This window comes from Cryptotermes secundus, unplaced genomic scaffold, assembly GCF_002891405.2.
Source record: "Cryptotermes secundus unplaced genomic scaffold, Csec_1.0 scaffold79, whole genome shotgun sequence".
Lineage (NCBI taxonomy): Eukaryota > Metazoa > Arthropoda > Insecta > Blattodea > Kalotermitidae > Cryptotermes > Cryptotermes secundus.
The window spans coordinates 1,739,570-1,759,168 of NW_019741974.1; the positions used below are offsets into that span (position 1 = coordinate 1,739,570).

General features: G+C 43.4%; 1 protein-coding gene across 3 annotated transcripts in view; it reads left to right on the forward strand.

Annotated features, from left to right (window-relative positions):
* Positions 1 to 19,599, forward strand: part of LOC111872792 (acyl-CoA Delta(11) desaturase) — a 115,292-nt gene that overhangs the window by 66,820 nt on the left and 28,873 nt on the right. For 2 of the 3 annotated variants that reach the window (XM_023866966.1, XM_023866968.2), the window contains one exon: positions 10,528 to 10,875. In XM_023866966.1, the coding sequence (XP_023722734.1) occupies positions 10,528 to 10,875 (348 nt within the window). Of the gene's footprint in view, positions 1 to 1,020; positions 1,113 to 10,527; positions 10,876 to 19,599 lie in introns of all 3 variants that reach the window. The other variant, XM_023866967.2, reaches the window with a different exon arrangement.

The window sequence follows — 19,599 nt, forward strand, 5'->3', positions numbered from 1 at the left end:
CCCCCCCCCCAAGAAGGGAACGTAGGTTAAAACGAAAATTCTTTCAGTAGTTAATTATTGCGTTTTTTAATTCAGAAGAGTTGTCATTCCCTAGGACACCGTTTCTTTAGTTCTTTTAAAAAATCAGTGTCAGTATTTTTTCCCCAAATAAGGAAATCCACGTTTCATGTCTGTCTAGGCTTAGTAACGTTTGAGAAAACACACGAGACTGTGATTTATAGATTTTTGACGTGTCTGTCTGAATTGAGATGAATTCAGTCTGCCTTTTCATGGCATGCCCTTCAACACCGTATATAAATATTGTGGCGTGTTATATGTTGTCCATCGCTGAGCAACGAAACAATGGAAATTGTTGAGACCGTTGCGTATGAATATCCATAGCAACGAATGTTCATTGCGTAACAACGCTCGGTAAACACCCCACCCTGCTAGGCTGTGACGTCACGCAACAGTAGGGCGTCTATTGCTAGGCAACGCATAGGTAGACACACTTGACAACAATACCTGATATCTGTTGCCGAGCAGCAATGTGTTCTCTATGTGGTCCGTGCAGAGCATATACGTATAGAGGTGGGAATACACGAGAGCGCCGCTGCTGTACTGCAACATAGATCGAACGGGATTCGCGACTTTTTGTCTCGTGAAGCGCGCACGCCTCAAACATGGAGTGGTCAAAAGAAGATGCTTTGCGGCTCATAGAGGCATTCAAATCATTCCCTGTACTGTGGAATCCCGGAGAAAATGATTATTATAAAAAGAACAAAATAAGTGACGCTTGGCGGGACATCGCTATGAATGTAGGGCGTCCGGAAGACGATTGCCAAAGAAGAATCATCTGCTTGCTCTTGTCGTACCAAACGGAGAAGTTACGCGAGATAAAATCAATAGCAACAGGAAAAGGTAAACTTTTTATTGTACTTATTTAGGTTTCATTTTAATACATTTAATTGTTTTTCTTTACATTTAGTTTTGATTTTAATTACAAATTACATTTTACTCCTTTCATTGAATTTGTTGCAGGTTCCTCAGAAGTGTATTGTAGCCGCTGGTTTGCATATGAAGCCCTGCGATTCCTGGAGGATCGAGTTAAACCACGGCCAAGAATCGACACGGTAAGCTGAACACTGAGGATTGGAAATTTCACATCTGTATCATGCACACATATTTTGCCATGGAACGGCCCCTTCTTTAATGCAGTAGTCCGCTATCTCATCTCTAAGTGTTTGGAGGTAAACTGAGGACCTTCGAGGTAGCCTCTGTAGGAGAAGCATGGAAGTCATATTTACATCGTTTCTCCATGAACCTTCTGTCAATACTCCGTCTTCCTCACTGTCCAGTAATTCTTGAGATGTATACACGTTTGATGAATATCTTCTCAAATAATTATGCAGATGAATAATTGTCATAACGAATAATTGGGCTTTCTCTGGTTCCGACAGCATTGGTTTTCTTAAAACCCTGAATACTGAACTTAGTATCCCGAAAGTTTTTTCGACCACCCTACGAGCTCTATTTAATCGGTAATTGAAGAATCTTAGGTAAGATCCCTTCACATGATCTCATCTCGTGAGTACGGCTTCATCATGTTTTCTCTAAGTGGAAATGCGCTATCAGCTGCAATGAAGTACGGTACTTTCATTTGTCGTCCAGGAAGTTCTGTTGGAACAGGCAGTCTCAAAGTGTTATCTGCCATCATTGCATGTAGTTTGCTGTTATTGAATATGCCAACATCAGAAATTCTTCCCTGACACCCGACGTCCGCAAATACAAAGTCGTAGTTTCCATCAAGAACAGCAAACAACACAATACTAAAGTGTGTTTTATAATTGAACTCACCGCCGGACTTTCTTGGACACTACAGCACGACGTGTTTGCTGTACATGGCACCTACACAGTGAGGCAAATTCCAAACATCTTCAAATACCTTGCATCCATTCCAGAGGATTTGTGGGAAGCTGAAAGAAAATCATGTATCTTAATACGTATATCTAGCTACATGTATAAAGTATGAAATAATAGATACTGGCTTTTGTAATCATTTTTCATTTATTTGCTATTTGTGCTTTTTATTTTATGGAGACGGATGATACGAATGAAGAAAATCCCACCCAAAGCAACGTGCCAATGAACACGCAAGATGAAGGTGGGGATCAGCTGAATGGGGGACGGGGGTTCTTCACTCTAAGCCCTCCGAAACTATTCAGAAAGCAGGATGATAACACAGCATTGCTGTCGAACGTCGCTAGTATTCTACAAGCCACTGCTGGGAGGTTAAACGCCTCTGCGGAACACTGTGAGGTGAAGTCATTTTGTTCTTTCTTAACATCAAAAATGATGGCATATCGGCCGGCTACAAGGCAAATGGTTCAGCGCACTATATACGACATTCTGATGAAAGCAGATCGAGGACTCTTGGAAACGTCAACTTCGTACGGACAAGAAGGTTTTCAGTCACCTGCACAGTCTTCTGCCCGAATGGTTTATCCTGTGCCACCGCATTCTCAACCAATCGCTCTCTCAACGTCATATGCTCCTGCCTCCCAACTGCATCAACATATTCCAACTGAACAGTCTTCTCAAGCTGACCATTTAATGAGTGAACCTCTCAGTACACCACACCCTCCCACTTCTGGGTCATCGCAACATCATTCTGACTACACTCCATCCCCAGCAGGTTCATCACAGTATTCCGATGATATTAACGAATACGTTTAAGTTTTCCTTTTTATGATGAGTTGAAAACAAATCTTTGAATGTATTTCTTCGGTTTAATGTTTGATTGTGAAAAAAAAAATCCTTTAAATTTGATTTAAAATATTTATTTTAATTATTAATTACATTGCATTTAAACTGTTCTTCGATGTTTAAATTTTGTACATTTTGATTACTTAAAAAACTTCTTTCTACTTTGTATTGGGTTTACTTTTTCATTCTAATGTGATTTTGAAATAATTTTCTCTGATTTTTATTGGTATCGTGTTTCAAATTTTCCACTGTAATCCTCTCAATATTTGGAAATATGTATTGTGATAAATAAATGTCCACATTAAGGAAACAAGAAATGTACATAGTCTCATTTAACTCACCTTTATATTTTCCTTTAATGCGTTGACAATTGCTGCGCAGACTTCTGGGATTATTTGTCGATAGCCTGTTTTGAAAATCGAAACAGGTATTGAAGGCTTGCATACGAATCCCCTGTCGCCAAGAATCGTGAAGTCACTGCTAACCTGGAATATCGATATACACAGATTGTCAAAGAATAGTGTGGTTTAAATTTTGTTTCTTACACAGTTACATTCTTCACTGGATAAATTCAGTTTGTTAGCAGTACTAATGGGTAAATACAGACCTATCTTGAATTGAGATTGGTTCTCGTATGTTGATGGGCCTTTTTCCGATCTTTGGTCCAATTTTCATCAATAAATCTTCAAAATTGGTGGGACTCATCCGAGTGAAGTTTTTATATTGGCCGCTTATTTCTTGACATTTGAGAGCTCTCATCAAGTCATTACCTGCCCGTTCTCGAGGTCTGTGTTGCTGCTTTTGCAAAATGTATGCTATAACTACCGCAGCACCACTGCAGGCAAGCAAAGCTTCCTCGTCTTCCGTGGTCGTTTGGACGGCGGAGACAGAATGGAACTGAGGTGCTCGCGGCTTGCGTGCCCCATTCAGATGGTTCGTGCGTGCGCGTCGCTTGTTCGAGGTGCACCAAATCACTCCGCGCAACACTTGTAATGCCGCGTTACAGCCGCGGCGCGCTCGTGTATTCCCACCCTAAGGAGCAGCGAACACCATGACAGAATACAAGCAGGAGTGCCACAAGGTTCTGTTCTCTCCCCCACACTGTACAGTCTATATATAAACGATACGCCCCAAACACGTGGTGTCTGTCTAGGTCTCTTTGCTGACGACACCTGTATATATGCGACAGACCGCAAAGAGGGTTATGTTCTCAGAAAGCTGCAGCGAGGTCTCAGTGCTATTGAGACGAGGGCTGGAACATAAAAATCAATGAAGTTAAAACTCAGGCAATCTACTTCTCTCATAGACTTAGGCCCCNGTGCAGACGACAAGCAGACGTCATACAAAACCATGATCATGAACATGTTCGCGGTATAGGACAAGGTGAAGCCAGACACAGAAAATATAAGAGGCTTAAACTTGGCGGGGGTCTAGCTTATGACCTTTCAAATGACTAAGTTTTCATTGTAGCATAAGATCCTTAAGTTAAGCATGATCTGATCTGTAAAGCTGTACCGACAGGGGACTTGTGTGTAAAGCAAAAGGAAGAGTTTTCGATACCGTATTATATGTGCGAAATATACACTTGACGAAAGGTCGAATGTATTCATAAGAGACAGACCCATCTTCTCGTCAGAGAGGGTGTTACATAAGGACTATTACCGCAAGAGTTCAGTTGGGAAAATAATCTCTGGTCGTGGGTCTCAAGCGGCCTGGTGCCAAGACGAACTAATTGGCGGTAAACAGCCAGTCGTAAAGTAACTCTGACTCTGACTCTGACCGTGACAATGACAATGTTCGCAACATCGGACAAGGCGAAGCCTTAAACTTGGCTTAAACTTGGCGGCGGTCAGGTATACTACCGTTCAAGTGACTAGACTGCCATGGTAGCGAATACTGATAGAAAATAGGGCAAAATCTGCTGTACTGAGCCTGGACTGACAAAGGCTATTGTACATAGAAATAGGAATTAAGATTAAATTTGTAAAAAATATGTAAATACTGACAATGGACTTATTGACACAGACTATGACTGACAAATGACAGACCCGACTTCTCGTCAGAGAGGGCACCCCAAATGAAGAGGACAGTAACTTTCATATAAGAAAAAAGAAAAAATCTGACTGGGGCTCGACACCAAGACAGACTGACGGACCGTCAGTCGCCATGTGGACTATTCAGTATTGAGTATGAGTCTTAAGTGAGTCGTCGCCGAAGGCAGTCTAGTACTCTCCGAGATATAGTGGAAGCAGTAATTGTGATACTGCCAAGTTATAAGTGTAAAAGTGTGTCAGTGTAGAAGCGAAGCACAATAAATAGTCGCTGACTCCGAAACCTACGGGAAATTATTCGTCGCATTACCTAGGAGACAGAAGTATGTTACTACGTAACACGCGACAATACGCTTAAATTGTTTCTTTATACCTGAATTGGACGTGTTTTATATACGACATGCCAATTTTGATAATTTTTTTCGAAATTTCACATGAAACAGGGGCGGTAGGAGCTAGGCATATCAGAATGAAATGTAACCAACAACTTTCAGTATATAACGCCCCGCCCCCCGGACCCTACGAAAGTAAAATCCGGCGGGATATGGGGGGGGGGAGCTCGGAATATTGTTAAGGGGCTTTTCACGAAAATTGTGAAACCCTGATTCCACGTAGTACCTTTCCACTAGCAAGCATGAACGATGTTTACTGCTCAGCCGTACAGAGTGCAGTGTGATTCTGAATCATTGCCAGGGTTTCCGTGGACTCTTATTATAAAATCGAAAAAGCACGATAAAACTGTTTAAAGAATGTGAAATTATGATTTAGAAAGTTATTTGGCAACAATATACTCGCCGCAAGTGTGTCTGTCGTACATCCAAATGGCAACTTTGGTTTTTCGGAACAAGTCCGTTATCAAAACACAACGTCGTTACCGAACTCAGTAAGGAAAAAGACCCACCTTCAGATATGCTATTCAACGTTCGCTAAAGCAGTTTCAGGAGAGACGGAACGGGAAGACCGAGTACTTCAAGGACATTTGGAGGGAAATTGAATACGACTAGGACATCTTACGTGCCACGAAAGGCGCGCATGTTGAAATTATTTAACATTCTGCAGCACTGATTGTATAAATAATGGACCTTTTTGACTTACGCTTTCATATTCCATAAGCAGTTTTGTTTTGTTCCTTCCGATTTGAAAATTATAGGCTACGGAAACTCCGACAATAATTTAGAATCACTTTGTATAACATTTACGTGGTTCATGTAGCATTTTGATCATGCAGAACCATTTGGTAAGTTTATACGTTTTTACGAGTGTTTTTTTAAAGTCGCTTCTTCACCGTCCATTAATGATTTACATCTTTTAATAAATAGTCTAATTGCTAGCCATTGCCATCGCGTCCCTATTGATATCAGTGTTTGTGCAGGAGATAAAGTTGGCTTATCGTAAGTAATTTGTTTGTCACAGAGGGTGGCTTAACATCACGTACGACCACAGTGATATAAGGGGTGTTGTTACAGTTTAGGGTAAAAGTCTGCTCTTTGCGCTCAGTGCGTAATACAGCACAACACAGTAAGAGCGTTGCATTTATGAATCTCTTCAAAACAGAAACTTTCATACAAAATGAAATATTTTGATTCTTGAAGAAAGCAGTTTTCTGGGATGTGGCACCGTGTAGATGTGGTGTTAACCGACGTTTCGGAGGAACGTATCTATCTTCAGGGTAGAAAGAAAAATAAGAAAATCCGCAAGCTAAGATACCGTGAGAACCGGTACAAGCAGACATTAGCTGGAGAGGCACGCAGGAGAGCATTCTCAAAGACACTTCCAGTCAGCTATATTTGTAATTTATTGGGGTGTAGGCTTGTCCCTTCCAGTGTCAGTCCGCAGAGAGTCCAGCCTCTTTTCCCGAACAGATCAGTGATTTGGCGGGAAGCTGTACGGTCAGCGCACTGTGCAAAGCATCTTGTGTTTTGCGGTATAGATAGGGTACGTGCAAATACGATTGGCACGACGGACATTAAATCCATGTTCCTTGAACTAACATTGGAACAGTTTTGCATGAAATTTTATGTCAATATAACGAAGAAGGGAAAGAATTACGTTGAACTACTACAGATAATATTACAGCACTGTTTTCAGCAGATGGATTTGCATGTAGGACACTTACTTACTTACTCATGGAGCTGAGCCCTTCTGGAGGAGCCGCCAATTCAGCAGCTACTCAAGAATTTTCCAGCATTTTATGGAACCCGAAGGTTCATTACCGTGTTCACAAGAGCCCTCCACTGGTCCCTATCCTGAGCTAGATCTATCCAATCCGTCCCATTCTGTCTCTCTCAGATTCATTCTAATATTGTCCACCCACCTACGCCATGGTCTTCCCTGTGGTCTCTTTCCTTCTGGCTTTCCCACCAATATCCTATATGCATTCCTCTTCTCACCATTCGTGCTACATGCCCTGCCCACCTCATCCTCCTTGACTTCATCATTCTAATTATACTTGGAGAAGAGTGCAAGTTATGAAGCTCCTCATTATGCAGTTTTCTCCAGCCTCCTGTCACTTCATCTCTCTTCGGTCCAAATATTCTCCTCAACACCCTGTTCTGAATCACCCTCAGTCTGTGTTCCTCCCATAATGTCAAAGACCAAGTTTCACACCCATACAGAACCACAGGCAAAATTATAGTTTTGCATATTCTAATTTTTATGTTTTTGGACAACAGACGAGAAGCCAACAAGTTTCTGGACTGAATGGTAACAAGCATTACCCGAGTTCAGTCTCCTCTTAATTTCCTTCTCAGTCAGGTTTCGATCTGTTATCGTTGTTCCCAAATATCTGAACTGTGCCACATTTTCAAAACATCTGTTTCCTATCTTTATGTCATGATTTTGTCCTGCATTTTGGTGACGAGACAGTAACATATACTTAGTTTTCTCTGTGTTTACTTCTAAACCAACCTCTTTACTAGCGTCAATTAAAGTTTGTATGCTCTTCTTTATGGTATCTACATTATCACCCAGTAGATTCACATCATCAGCATAGACCATCAGCTGATCTGTCCCGTTTAATTGAAGTCCCACTTGGTTTTCCTGGACCTTCCTAATGGCATATTGTATAGCAAAGTTGAAAAGAAGTGGCGATAAAGCATATCCTTGTTTTAGACCATTCTGGATAGGAAATTTATCGGACAAATGTTTACCTATATGGACTTTGCTATGCGTTTCGTGTAAAATATTTTATTTAGCCTAACCAGTTTTATGGGTATATACTATAGGATTCTGACGATGGTGTATAACACACTGATATATTGGGTTTTTGGAGTTTATCCATCGTCCTGGTTTTTAAGATAACTAATAAAAACACGACGTTTCGGAAACTGGATCTGTTTCCGTCCTTCACCTGAGGACAGAAACAGATCCAGTTTCCGAAACGTCGTGTTTTTATTAGTTATCTTAAAAACCAGGACGATGGATAAACTCCAAAAACCCAATATATCAGTGTGTTATACACCATCGTCAGAATCCTATAGTAACTACNATCACTACCTGGCATTTATACCGTTTCAATTTTGCAATAGCACTTTCAACCTCAAAAGGGCTAGGATCAGGTATTAACGGCTCAGCTGTATGGATTTCTGTCTGCCTAACACACTGACCCGATGTACATTGAATAACTGAGAGAAGTAGTTCCTCCACATATTCAAAATATTTTGGGAATCTGCAAGCAGATCACCATTCTCATCCTTCACTAAGTTACTGCTAGGGTGGTAACCCCTCTTAAAGTCATTTATTCCTCTATAGAGGTCTCTAATGTTCTTGTTCTTACTGTTCATTGCAAGCTCATCAGTTTTGTCTTTCAGATATTCCCCCTTTTTGTTCCTGAAATGCCTGCCGGTTTCATGTCTTATATTGTTCAGATTATCCCCATTTAACTCGTTTGGATCCTGTAACCATTCCAGTGTGGCCTGCTTTCTTTGGTCTAATAATTTTGAGCATCTTCGTTTCATAGTAACCTAGAATCTCTTTAGCAGACATTTTTATATTCTCACTAATAGTTTCCCAAGCTTTATTAACATCCACATGAGTTTTCAGGTTTTCCAAAGCCGTGAACCTGTTTGAGATTGAACCCCTCCATATGAACCCTGTGCGTTGTTTGTTTGCTCACTGCCAGTCTTTCCCTAACCTTTGCCACCACCAGGTAGTGGTCAGTATCACAATCTGCTGCCCTGAATGATCGGACATCAAGAATACTTGAATGCCGTCTCCTATCTATCAAAATATGGTCTGTTTGTTTGTGTATCTCCCATCAGGAGATGTCTAAGTAAATTTATGGATGTTACGATGCAGGAATGTTGTACTTTTGACAGTAAGATTTTTTGACGTGGCAAAGTTTACAACTCTAACTCCATTATCATTACTAATTTCATGCAAACTCTCATTCCCAATCGTTGGATTGAAAATGTCTTCCCTCCCTACTTTGGCATTGAAATCTCCTAACAAAATTTTCATAGGGTACTTCGGGAATTTATCAAATACACGTTCTAGTTCTTCATAGAATCTATCCTTCATGTCATCAATTTTATCTTGTGTTTGGGCGTGAACATTCATAACAATGATATTATACTACCGACCTTTTAGTATTATATATGATATCCTATCACTAACGAACTCTACCCTCTTAACTGCTGATAGGATTCTCTTATGTACGAAAAAATCTGTACCTAATTTATGATTTTCGTTCCTCTTTTCGTAGAAGTCTCCTGCTGGTGCGATGCCACCTCCATCCCGTCTGACCTCCTGCACTCCCGCTAAATCTAAGTTATATTTTAAGATTTCTTCTGCCACTGCCCTGAGCGAACCTGCCCTATACAAACTTCGAACATTCCAAGTGCCAAGTCTCATATCCATTTTCATTAGCTTAGGTCGTTTATCCAAGGAATCCGACCAGGTCCGAGGCTTTGTGTTCATTTCCCTAAAGAAATCATTTTTTACGGTGTGGAGTTGATAGCCTCACGCCCAACTCGCAAGCCGGAGGTCCATCCCTTGTCGGTTGACCGCGACTGCTTATTCAATATATTCACAGCTTCCCTCCAAAACTTGAGGGCGTCTTCTCCATCCGCAACCCTGAGGACGCGCCATGCTGTGTTGACAAGGGACCCACCTAACATGGCGTGTAGATACCAAGAGTAATATACTTGTACAAGGTAGTTCTAAATAACGAAACAGAAGTACATGAATTTTAAACGAAAGTCGTTGGGAACCTAGGTGGAGCAATGTCTCAGTTCTCCGGCAAGTCTTCGTGTGTTGCTTAACTAAGCACAGGGACAACTTTCTGTATGACGGTAGATATTTGCAATGTAAGGGGCAAAGACCCATTAATATGATGTGAAACTAAAGATATAAAGGTAAAAAAAGGTAAAAGTTGTCCATGTGCTTAACTAAGCACTACGCCATGAAGGCGTATGGGGGAGTGGATGTATAGATCCACATTTTCTTGACCTCGGCACTAGTTGGAGGTGAGTGATCAGCTTCAAGCCCCGGCCTCTTTACCCCCAGGGAATGAGCCGCGATACCCATTGAATAGGAGGTCGGGAATCCCAGAGCCGGTCTAGACGACATGGAGAAGTAAAAATTCCTGACTCCACCGGTACTCGAACTCTTTCCCCTCGGTCGTCGAGCCAGTAGCTACTAGCTTTACCGATTGCGCTATCCCAGCTCATGAAACTGAACATATGTGAGATGTAATGTATCGGTCGGTGACCATAATGACATTTCTCTTTAGTTTCAGGCCGCAATTTGGCCTCCAGTGGCGCAATGGTAGCTGCAGGCGGCACTTGCTTGCACCGTGGAGCGAGTTTAATGGACGCCGACGCCAATATGAATTGCACCAAACGACGACCAGAGGAGGCAACAAGTAAAATGGACGTACCTGGCACAATCACAGCTACAAGCATACCGAGTGTCACGGCAAAAGGAAACGCAGAGACGGAGGTGCATGCCACTGATAAAATTAACTACGTGCCGAAGTGGCGTTGGCCAGATCTCGCTGTTCAGCTCTTCATACACATTGGCTGCATCTACGGCTTCTACCTCATCTTCACATCCGTCAAGATGCTCACAACGTTGTGGGGTAAGTCAGCGGTTCTCCTTTCCGTACACTTCCAAACGCTTTCCTTATGTATTCTTATTTTCAGGGCTCATTTTGTAGGCGGCTGGAGAAAACACAGTCAGGAGCTTCATAAACTGTACTATACACCAAAAATTGTTAATTACCCAAGTAAAGACGGATATGATGGGCGGGACATGAAACAGGCATGGGGAAATTTAGATATGGTTATGAGATTTGCGGGATACTTCGGCGTACTGGAAAAGAATTTAAAATGGATTTTAAACTGGGCGTGCTGAAGAGTGCTCTCATCTAGAATACTCTTATAACGCCGTCTAGTCCCTTGAAAGTCAGTCGGAGTTTCGGAGGAACATATCGCCTCCATCCACAGGGTCAATGAATAAACGGAGCAAGTAGCCAGCATGAAAGCAGGTGGCAGGCAGATCTCTGCTAGTACTTCGACCCTGAAGATGGAAGGGACATGCTCCTTCTAAACGTTGATTGACTTTCAACGGACTACACGGTGTTATATCCAGAGGTTTTTACTCTTCATAACCTTAGATCCTGCAACGTGTGGCGATGTGGACTAGAGTCGCATCGGGCTCGCCTAGGGTCCAATGGTGCACTCTTGTGAATACTGTAATGAACCTTCGGGGAATTTTTTTCACTGGCTGAGCGACTGTCAGATTTTTAAGAAAGACCCTAGGCTGTGGACTTACTCTTTATGTATCCTGTTGTGTATATAGATATAGGGGTTTCTCTGTCACCACAACACATTGATTCTGCTGTATATAATAAACGATTCAGTTAAATATAGGAATAGATCAGTCAATTCATTATAGTAAACGCTGTCTGTTTCGGTCGTGGTTGACCATCCTCGGGTTTTTACATATGTAATCATAAATATTATAGCGTGTAGAGCCGTTGCCATGCAACTACCATGATATGGGCGGGTATACCAGGGCCGTTTCTGGTCAGTGGCTCGGTACACACGTTCCCGCAGCAGCAGACACGAAAGCAACAATAGAAGAGCTGTGTTTTCTATGTGGTCAATACCGAATTGTTATAAGCAAGGGACAAGGTTAGAGCTTAGATCTGTACGGGAGTCTGTGAAGGGAGGACTTGAGCCGAAGGGAGAGGAATAGCCGTTGTTGGAGCCATTACCAGGAGACGTCTAATAGGCTGAGAACATCGGGTCTAGTGAACTGTAAAGTGTGGAAATAACAATAGTGTTCTAGTTATTTGTAGTTACGACCAGTAAGTGGTCAATAAATCTATTCACCAATTCAAACCCCTTCTATAGTTGCACTATTACACGTGACAGAATGTTGCGCTGTATTGCTGAATATGTAATCAGTGAACTTATCTGTTACTACACAGAGGTTTTTGGAAGAATTTTTAAGGTCGTTATGTTACTGTAGTTAATCAAGGGAGTTCCTTGCGACGAGCTGATCAGCCGCCCAAGGAGTCCTACCGAATGTGTAAGATCAGTGAACAGAGAAGTTCGTGGAGGTAGGCCTAGGCCCACTGGGGCTGTAGTGCCAAGAAAAAAATAATCAAGGAAGTTTGACTGTGTTGCTTTCATTGATATGTTGCAAGGACTTTCACGCACATCGGGCAATTAGTGCCTGTAATAATGACCTCCGCAATTGAGTATGGCGCCGGGACGGATCGCCCATGAAGTCAAACGACCCTTGCGAATATGTGTGCTGCGAAACTATTGGCTTGATTACATGACTAAAGGACAGGAAGTGCTGTCTTACGCAGCCTCAGTGAGAAGCGTCTAATTACAACGGGCCCTCCTTCATCACAGTTTAGACTTGCCCACCTGCACACGTATGCAAAGTAACGCGACTCAAGAAAAAGGAAGTGCAGTTTTGTGCAACCTTGCAGTGATAAGCGTCTGATTACAACGGGCGCCCCTTCATCACAGTTCAGACTTGCCCACCTGCACATGTAAAACTGTTTGCAAGGTATCGCGGCACAGGAACAGGGAGTGCAGTTTTGTGCAAGCTCGCAGTGATAAGCGTCTGATTACAGCGAGCGCCGGTGTACCACAGTACAGACTTGCCCACCTGCACATGTAAAACTGTTTGCAAGGTATCGCGGCACAGGAACAGGGAGTGCAGTTTTGTGCAAGCTCGCAGTGATAAGCGTCTGATTCCAGCGAGCGCCGCTGTACCACAGTACAGACTTCTCAACTTGCATGTGGCGACGACACTGTTGGCCAGATATTGCCGCGACAAATAACTCGCGGGTAAGTTCCTTGTCATGAATTTCGAAGGTTTTCTCTGTGTCCACGGAAGCCCACGGTTGAACCCTGTTTTGAGGCAGATGGATCATGTTCACGTAGATCTACTTTGTAAGTTCTTATGTGCATGTTCAGCTGTCCCAAAGCGTCTGTTCCGAAGAAAGGAAAGGTAGACGTCACAAAGTGAACCTTGCTGTAGGGAAAGCAGCGAGCGGATGGCCATCACAGACACGCTCCAGTGGAGGTGGAGTTGTGTGTGTAGTCACGTGTTTCCAGTGACGCAACCACCTCACGGATCATTTTGCTGTATTGGCGTATTACGTAACAATGCGATAGGCAGCAAGTGTAGAGGTGTTACCAGGCCCGGCGCCTTGCTTGCAGTAGATCGTACTCGGAAGCCTCAGAGCGTGTGTGTAGGCCTCAATGTACGAACAAGATGTACTTCACAGAGTGCATATCAGAGCGTGCCTGAAAAACATTAAAACGAAACTCTGTGATTTTAGCCCGCAAGCGAACTATACCGACCGAGCGACCGTCGCTTGTCGGCGAAGTTAGTGCCAACTTTAGCGGATAGAGGGTGTCACGTGGTCAGCGCAACGAATCCCCAAGGCCGTTAATTTCGGTTTTCTAGATCGGAGCTGCTATTTCCTAGAAATAGCTCCACAATTGTCCTCACATGGCTGAGTGGACCCCGTTCCAGACCCACTACTTTTCAGAAAAAAATCTGGTAGCACCGGGAATCGAACCCGGACCTCTGGATCTGTAGCCAGGAACTCTAACCACTAGACCTCAGAGGCGGTTGAAAAACACTAAAACCTATCAAACGGAATATGGATTAAGCAGATATTTGTCTATACTGGGAGATTTTTTCCGGCCCCGAGAATGTACGGGGAAAGTACTGTAAATTGCATCTCCTAAATGGAAACTGTTCAATGAACCGCGATGGCTCAGTCGGTATAGCGACTGGCTACGACCTGGACTACTGTTGTTCTTATTCCCGGCAGGAGTAAGAAACGTTTCCCTTCGCAGTGCCCGGACCGGCTCTGGGGCCCACACAGTTACTGAAAGGGTACTGCGGGGGTGGGGGCCTCTTCCCGCACAGCTAAAGCGGCCGGGCCGTGTAGATGACCACTGACTTGTATCTTGTACCGAGATAACAAATGGTAGAACAATATCTCCACTACCCTGTACAAGTGCCTGGTGTGGTGCTTAATTGATTAAGCACAGGGACAACTTGCCTTTAAATGGAAACTGCTTAACGGACAAATGGAAGTGCATGAAACTCAGTGTTCAACGCCCTTTAATAGCGTCTAAGCCCCTTGTAGAAATGTGTCAACAGTGACAGAAATTCAGCTAGTCGCAATTCGTGACTTTCTATACAGAAGAGTGACGAGCAGCGACTACAGCCGGATTTTAAGCTTGAAGTTCGTCTGATTATCGTTAAAAAATTCGGTTCTTTGCACAGAAAACACATTTCGCCTTAATGTTTGTGACGATGGTATATTCATTCAATAATTGACTTCTCGGACATTATACATCGCCATGTTTCTTATATATAAAAATAAAGTTGGGCACAATCGATAGAGCTAGCCCCCCTCTCTCAGGAGATCGGAACTATCTCTATGGATTGTGCCCAACTGGCCTGAAGACGGAGACAGAGTCCAGTCTCTGAAACACTGTTTTTAACTAAAACCAGGGCGATGAATAATGTAGGGCCGCAGTCAGGAAGGTTCTGACTTAACCATTGAGGACAGGACCATTTGTATGGGTCCTAGCGGAACCTGTGCCCCACACAGTGCATCCAGCAGCGGTCTGAGTGTTTGGGGCTACTGAAAGGGTACTCAGTATCAGGCTACGGCGTCCTTCCTTCCGCGGCTGCTCGGGTTCGATCCCAGGTCAGGTTATATGGGATTTGTGGCGAACAAAGCGGCGTTGGGCGAGGTATCTTCGAGTACTTTTGTTTCCCCTGCCAGTTCTCATTTCACAAACTGTCGCACATTCATTAATCATCCTGTAATCGACGCTGTACAGTTTAGATACTGACAGCATCATTAAATAACCAACTTTAAAAAACGCACGGCTTCACATACTAGAAATTTGTATTCTACATATTTCACCCAGCCAATCCAAAAAAAGTAAAAAAGTAAAGGTATCCCTGAAACAGGCCGTTCAGGCCTATAGGTTTGTGAGATTCAAAGAATATTTCTGGTACTCATTTCTGTTAAGAGGCTGAGTAGACCCCAGGGCCATATGGCGGCCGGAAGGATTAGGTCAATTGGAAAAAAAATCCAGTGACCTCATCGGGACTTGAACCCGCGACCTTCCGGCTTGTAGCATAATGCCTCAACCAACTACGCTACCGCGTGCACCCACCCAGCCAATTCAGACTTAGTAAATTTAAAATAATTTGGCGATAATTCAACTTTAACTGAACGCCTTCAGCTGTATTGTGTGTAACCTCGAATGGCCGATCACAATGGCCGCTCAGTCTAAGACATGGACCGTCTTCGCCCACTCGGACACTGGGATCTTGGGTTCGAATCCAATTCTAGGCATGGAAGGCTGTGTGCGTTCCTTCTGTGTTTGCGGTGTTGTGTGTGCATGTAGCGGTCTACCGACGGGCCGATCCCCCGTACGAGTACGTGTTTTCTTTAGGGGCCTTAGGTAGGCATTCCCGGAGTTCGGTCTCGCCGGGACCCCGCTTCTCAGGGCGCACCCTTCCGTCTTCAGGTAGACTAGATTTTAACTGTATATATTATTGGAAATTGCGTACTACTTGTATTTAGTGTTGGCGCTGTGTCAGATTGTCGGGGTGTGAAGGTATTGAGGGTGCGAGCTATAACCATATATGAGGGGCTACCCCTTCACTCCAGAAACGTTATTACGCGCGGTTTTCTTCGAGTGCGCCTGTTGTTACAAAGCTTAGGTCGACGAATTCAAATAGAAACCACCGAGCGGGTTGAAATAGCGGTTCCGCTCTATGTTTGTGTTTGTGTAGATCTCGGCAGGGGCGCCGGCTGTTCCGACCGAGGCTTCTCGTAGTTTAGCTCAGTGCCTGTAGGTAAATTAGTACGTCATTAAGGCCAAGGCCGCTTCTTTCCGGATTCTTCCCAGTTCATCTGTCATCCTAGCGGAGGCCTGTTTTCTTATGCGGGCAACATGAACTTCATACGCCTTCATGGCATTGTGCATAATTAATTAAGCACAGGGAAAACTCTGCATTTTACTTTTATATATAAATATACCTATAATTATATATTTACTCAAATATGCATATTTTTATATACATTATGTACAAAAAAAGTACCTATAACTTAAGAAATATGTTAAAAATGTAGTTCAAAACCTAGGCTATGGTGTGTTTCTTTATTGTTTACATCCTGTTTAATTTTTGATAAATTTGTTATGTTGACGGCCAAGAAAACCACTTACAGTGACCTTATTTTTGACATATTCTTGCAAAATTAATTTGTAATATAATGCATGTCTCTTTAAATAAAGCCTTAAATAAAGTCTTTAAAATATTGTACTCTTTTCGTAAGGTAAAGCGGAAAGGGAGGACAAGAATAGTCTGACAATTTCTTTATCTCTGGAGACTTGTTTAGCAGAGGATGTCTCTTCTGTTTGCAAATCCTAATAGTGCCATGTGGCATTTATACGTATATACACGCAAGTGAGCGAGGATCCTGGCATTGGAGACCTTAATTAACAGATGGTTATTTTCTGTTTACACATATCTTACAGTACCCCATAAATATACGTACGTACGCACGCGGTAGTGTAGTCGGTTGAGGCACTATGCTACAAGCCGGAAGATCACGGGTTACCTTCCCGATGAGGTCATTGGATTATTTTCAATTGATCTAATTATTCCAGTCGCACTGTGCTCTGGGGTCGACTCAACGAGTACCAGAAATCTTCCTGGGTTTTAACGGCGGCCGGCGCGTAAGGCTGACCTCACCACCATCCATGAGCCGGGATAGCGCAGTTGGTGTAACACTTTGTATAACAATACATTTCTTTACACATTGTAGATAACATCCACGCCGTGAAACCGTTACAGCGCAACAGAATTTTAACGGATATATTTTTATGAGCTTTGAAAGATCTTTTGCTATTTTTATACCAACAAATAATTTAAAAAATGAGCATGTAATATAGACACGTGACAAGAAATAGAGCATATAGTGAACCCATTTTAGCAGGACCTACATGTACCTAATGAAGGCCTTATACGGCCGAAACGTGTCATAGTAAAATAAGATGAGACAGAAAATAAAGGTTTCATTTAAGTCAGTAATATTAAGGGCCGCGCCATATCTCAAGCGGTTAGTCGCTGGATTCCCACTGCGGCGGCCCGGGTTCGATCCCGGGTCTGGTCAGGTGGTATTTGTTGTGGACAAAGTGGCGCTGGGGCAGGTTTTCTCCGAGTACTTCGATTTCCCCTGCCAATCTTCATTCCACCAATTGCTCCACAATCACCCTCACCTATCATCTGGGGCTGGTACAATAGGCCAGAAGTGGCCGCAGTACAAGGAATTTAGTCCCACATCACTAGCAATAATAATAATATACAGGGTGTCCCAGGAGGAATGGACGAAACTTCGGGAGGGTGTTCCTTATGTTAAAGCATGCCGATATATTCCAAAACACCTATGTCTAAAGTTGAACGGTTACGGAGATAATGGCCCGAGAAAAGTGTGGTCTTCTGGCGGGTCTACGCACTGTACCTGTCAGCTGAGAAGCCTTATCTATGTTTGTCCTTGAGTGCGGTGATTCACCCTAGCCGTACTTATGTAGTTGGCTTATACCAGAACGCGCAGTCAGTCATGTTATCAGCGCTTGCCATTCATGTGTCATGTATAGTGCTTGGAAACCCTAAGGACAATTATGACATGGCGAGCGAGTATTTTGTACTTCAATTTTATGGCTTCATGTCACTCACAAGTTAGTTTGATGTTACGTACATTATTAACATTACAGAATCCACATATTCCTGCCAGTTTTAATGTGTATTTTGTAATCAAGAAGTGTGTAACACCGGTCAAAGTTTCACACTTCTCTGGCCATTATCTCCGTAACCGTTCAACTTTGGACATAGGTGTTTTGGGTTATATCGGCATACTTTAACATAAGGAACACCCTCCCGAAGTTTGATCCATTCCTCCTGGGACACTCTGTATATATATACAGCGTATGCTTTATCTGTTTAAACTTGCTGTACAATACAACGTACACACACACTCACACACACACACACACACACGTACGTGTGAACAAGGCATCTGTCAATGGAGGCGCAGTTCAACTGAGTGCCTCGTCTGGTTACAGATCCATTACCAAACCATACATACATACATACATACGTACATGCTGTGGTATATATTTGCTCAAGGGAAGCACTATGAAGCCAGCAGAGACACCCGTTACTATGGAACGGCTCTGAAGACACACTCGTTGCTAGGCAGCATATTTGTAACACGCAACGATGAAGTAACTGGGAATGGGTGGTCTCTACGCGGTCCGTGCGATGGCTGCGTGATGCAACAATAGGAGAATTGTTGGGAGAGGTTTTCTGTGGCGGTCTGTACCGAGGTGCTATAGGCAGGACAGGTCTAGAGTTAGTTGTGAGACAGTCGCTGGTCAGTAAGGACGTGGGCGCGGAAACTGAGGAAGCTACGGTGTTGGAAGCCGTTACCAGGCGACAGCCGGTGAAGATACAGCAGACTGAGAAGACTTAATACGTGCTGTAGTGAACTGCATAGTATGTGAATTAGCGTTAGCGCTACGCTAGTTACGTTCTGTAAGTGTTCAAGAACTCCAGTTACCAATTCAAACCTTGTCTGTAGTCACACACACACACGACAGCTGATGTCAGAACTGGGATCAGAGTGAATTATTGGACTGAAGACTACATTGGATTATGTCACCATGCTATGGAAACGGAGCGAATGATGGCACGCCTGCTGGCCGACACGAACGAGCGCCAATCTAGGAATGACAATAGTCGACATGGACGCCCATCAGGGAAGGCTGGAAGCCAATATGAATGTCTGGCGGAAAGGGAATAAAGCCTACCCAGAAAAGACGGGAGGCACACCTCGAGAGGAAGGAGCCAACCTTAGTGGAGAAGGCGAACGTAGCTGCGCAGTAGAGAGGGTCGGAGCTCTGAAGGACCGATATGGGGACCGACAGCCGAATAAACGAAACCAGAGCGTGTATGAAAGGATTTTAGTTTGGGCGCTAAGAGATATTTCTTTGATGATAATGACTTATCAAGTTCTTCCTTTCCTTTGGTGGCTTGCTCAGTTCACCGTTACAGCTATCGCCCCCAGAAATAAAGTTCTTCTTCTGCTTATCTAATTAGGCCCTACGACATGAAGACGTATGGTTGAGGGGATGTGTAGATCCACTTTTTGTTGACCTCGGCACTTGGAGATAAGTGGTCAGCTTCACTCTCCGGCCGCTTTACTCCCGGGAAAATAGCCTGCCCTGCC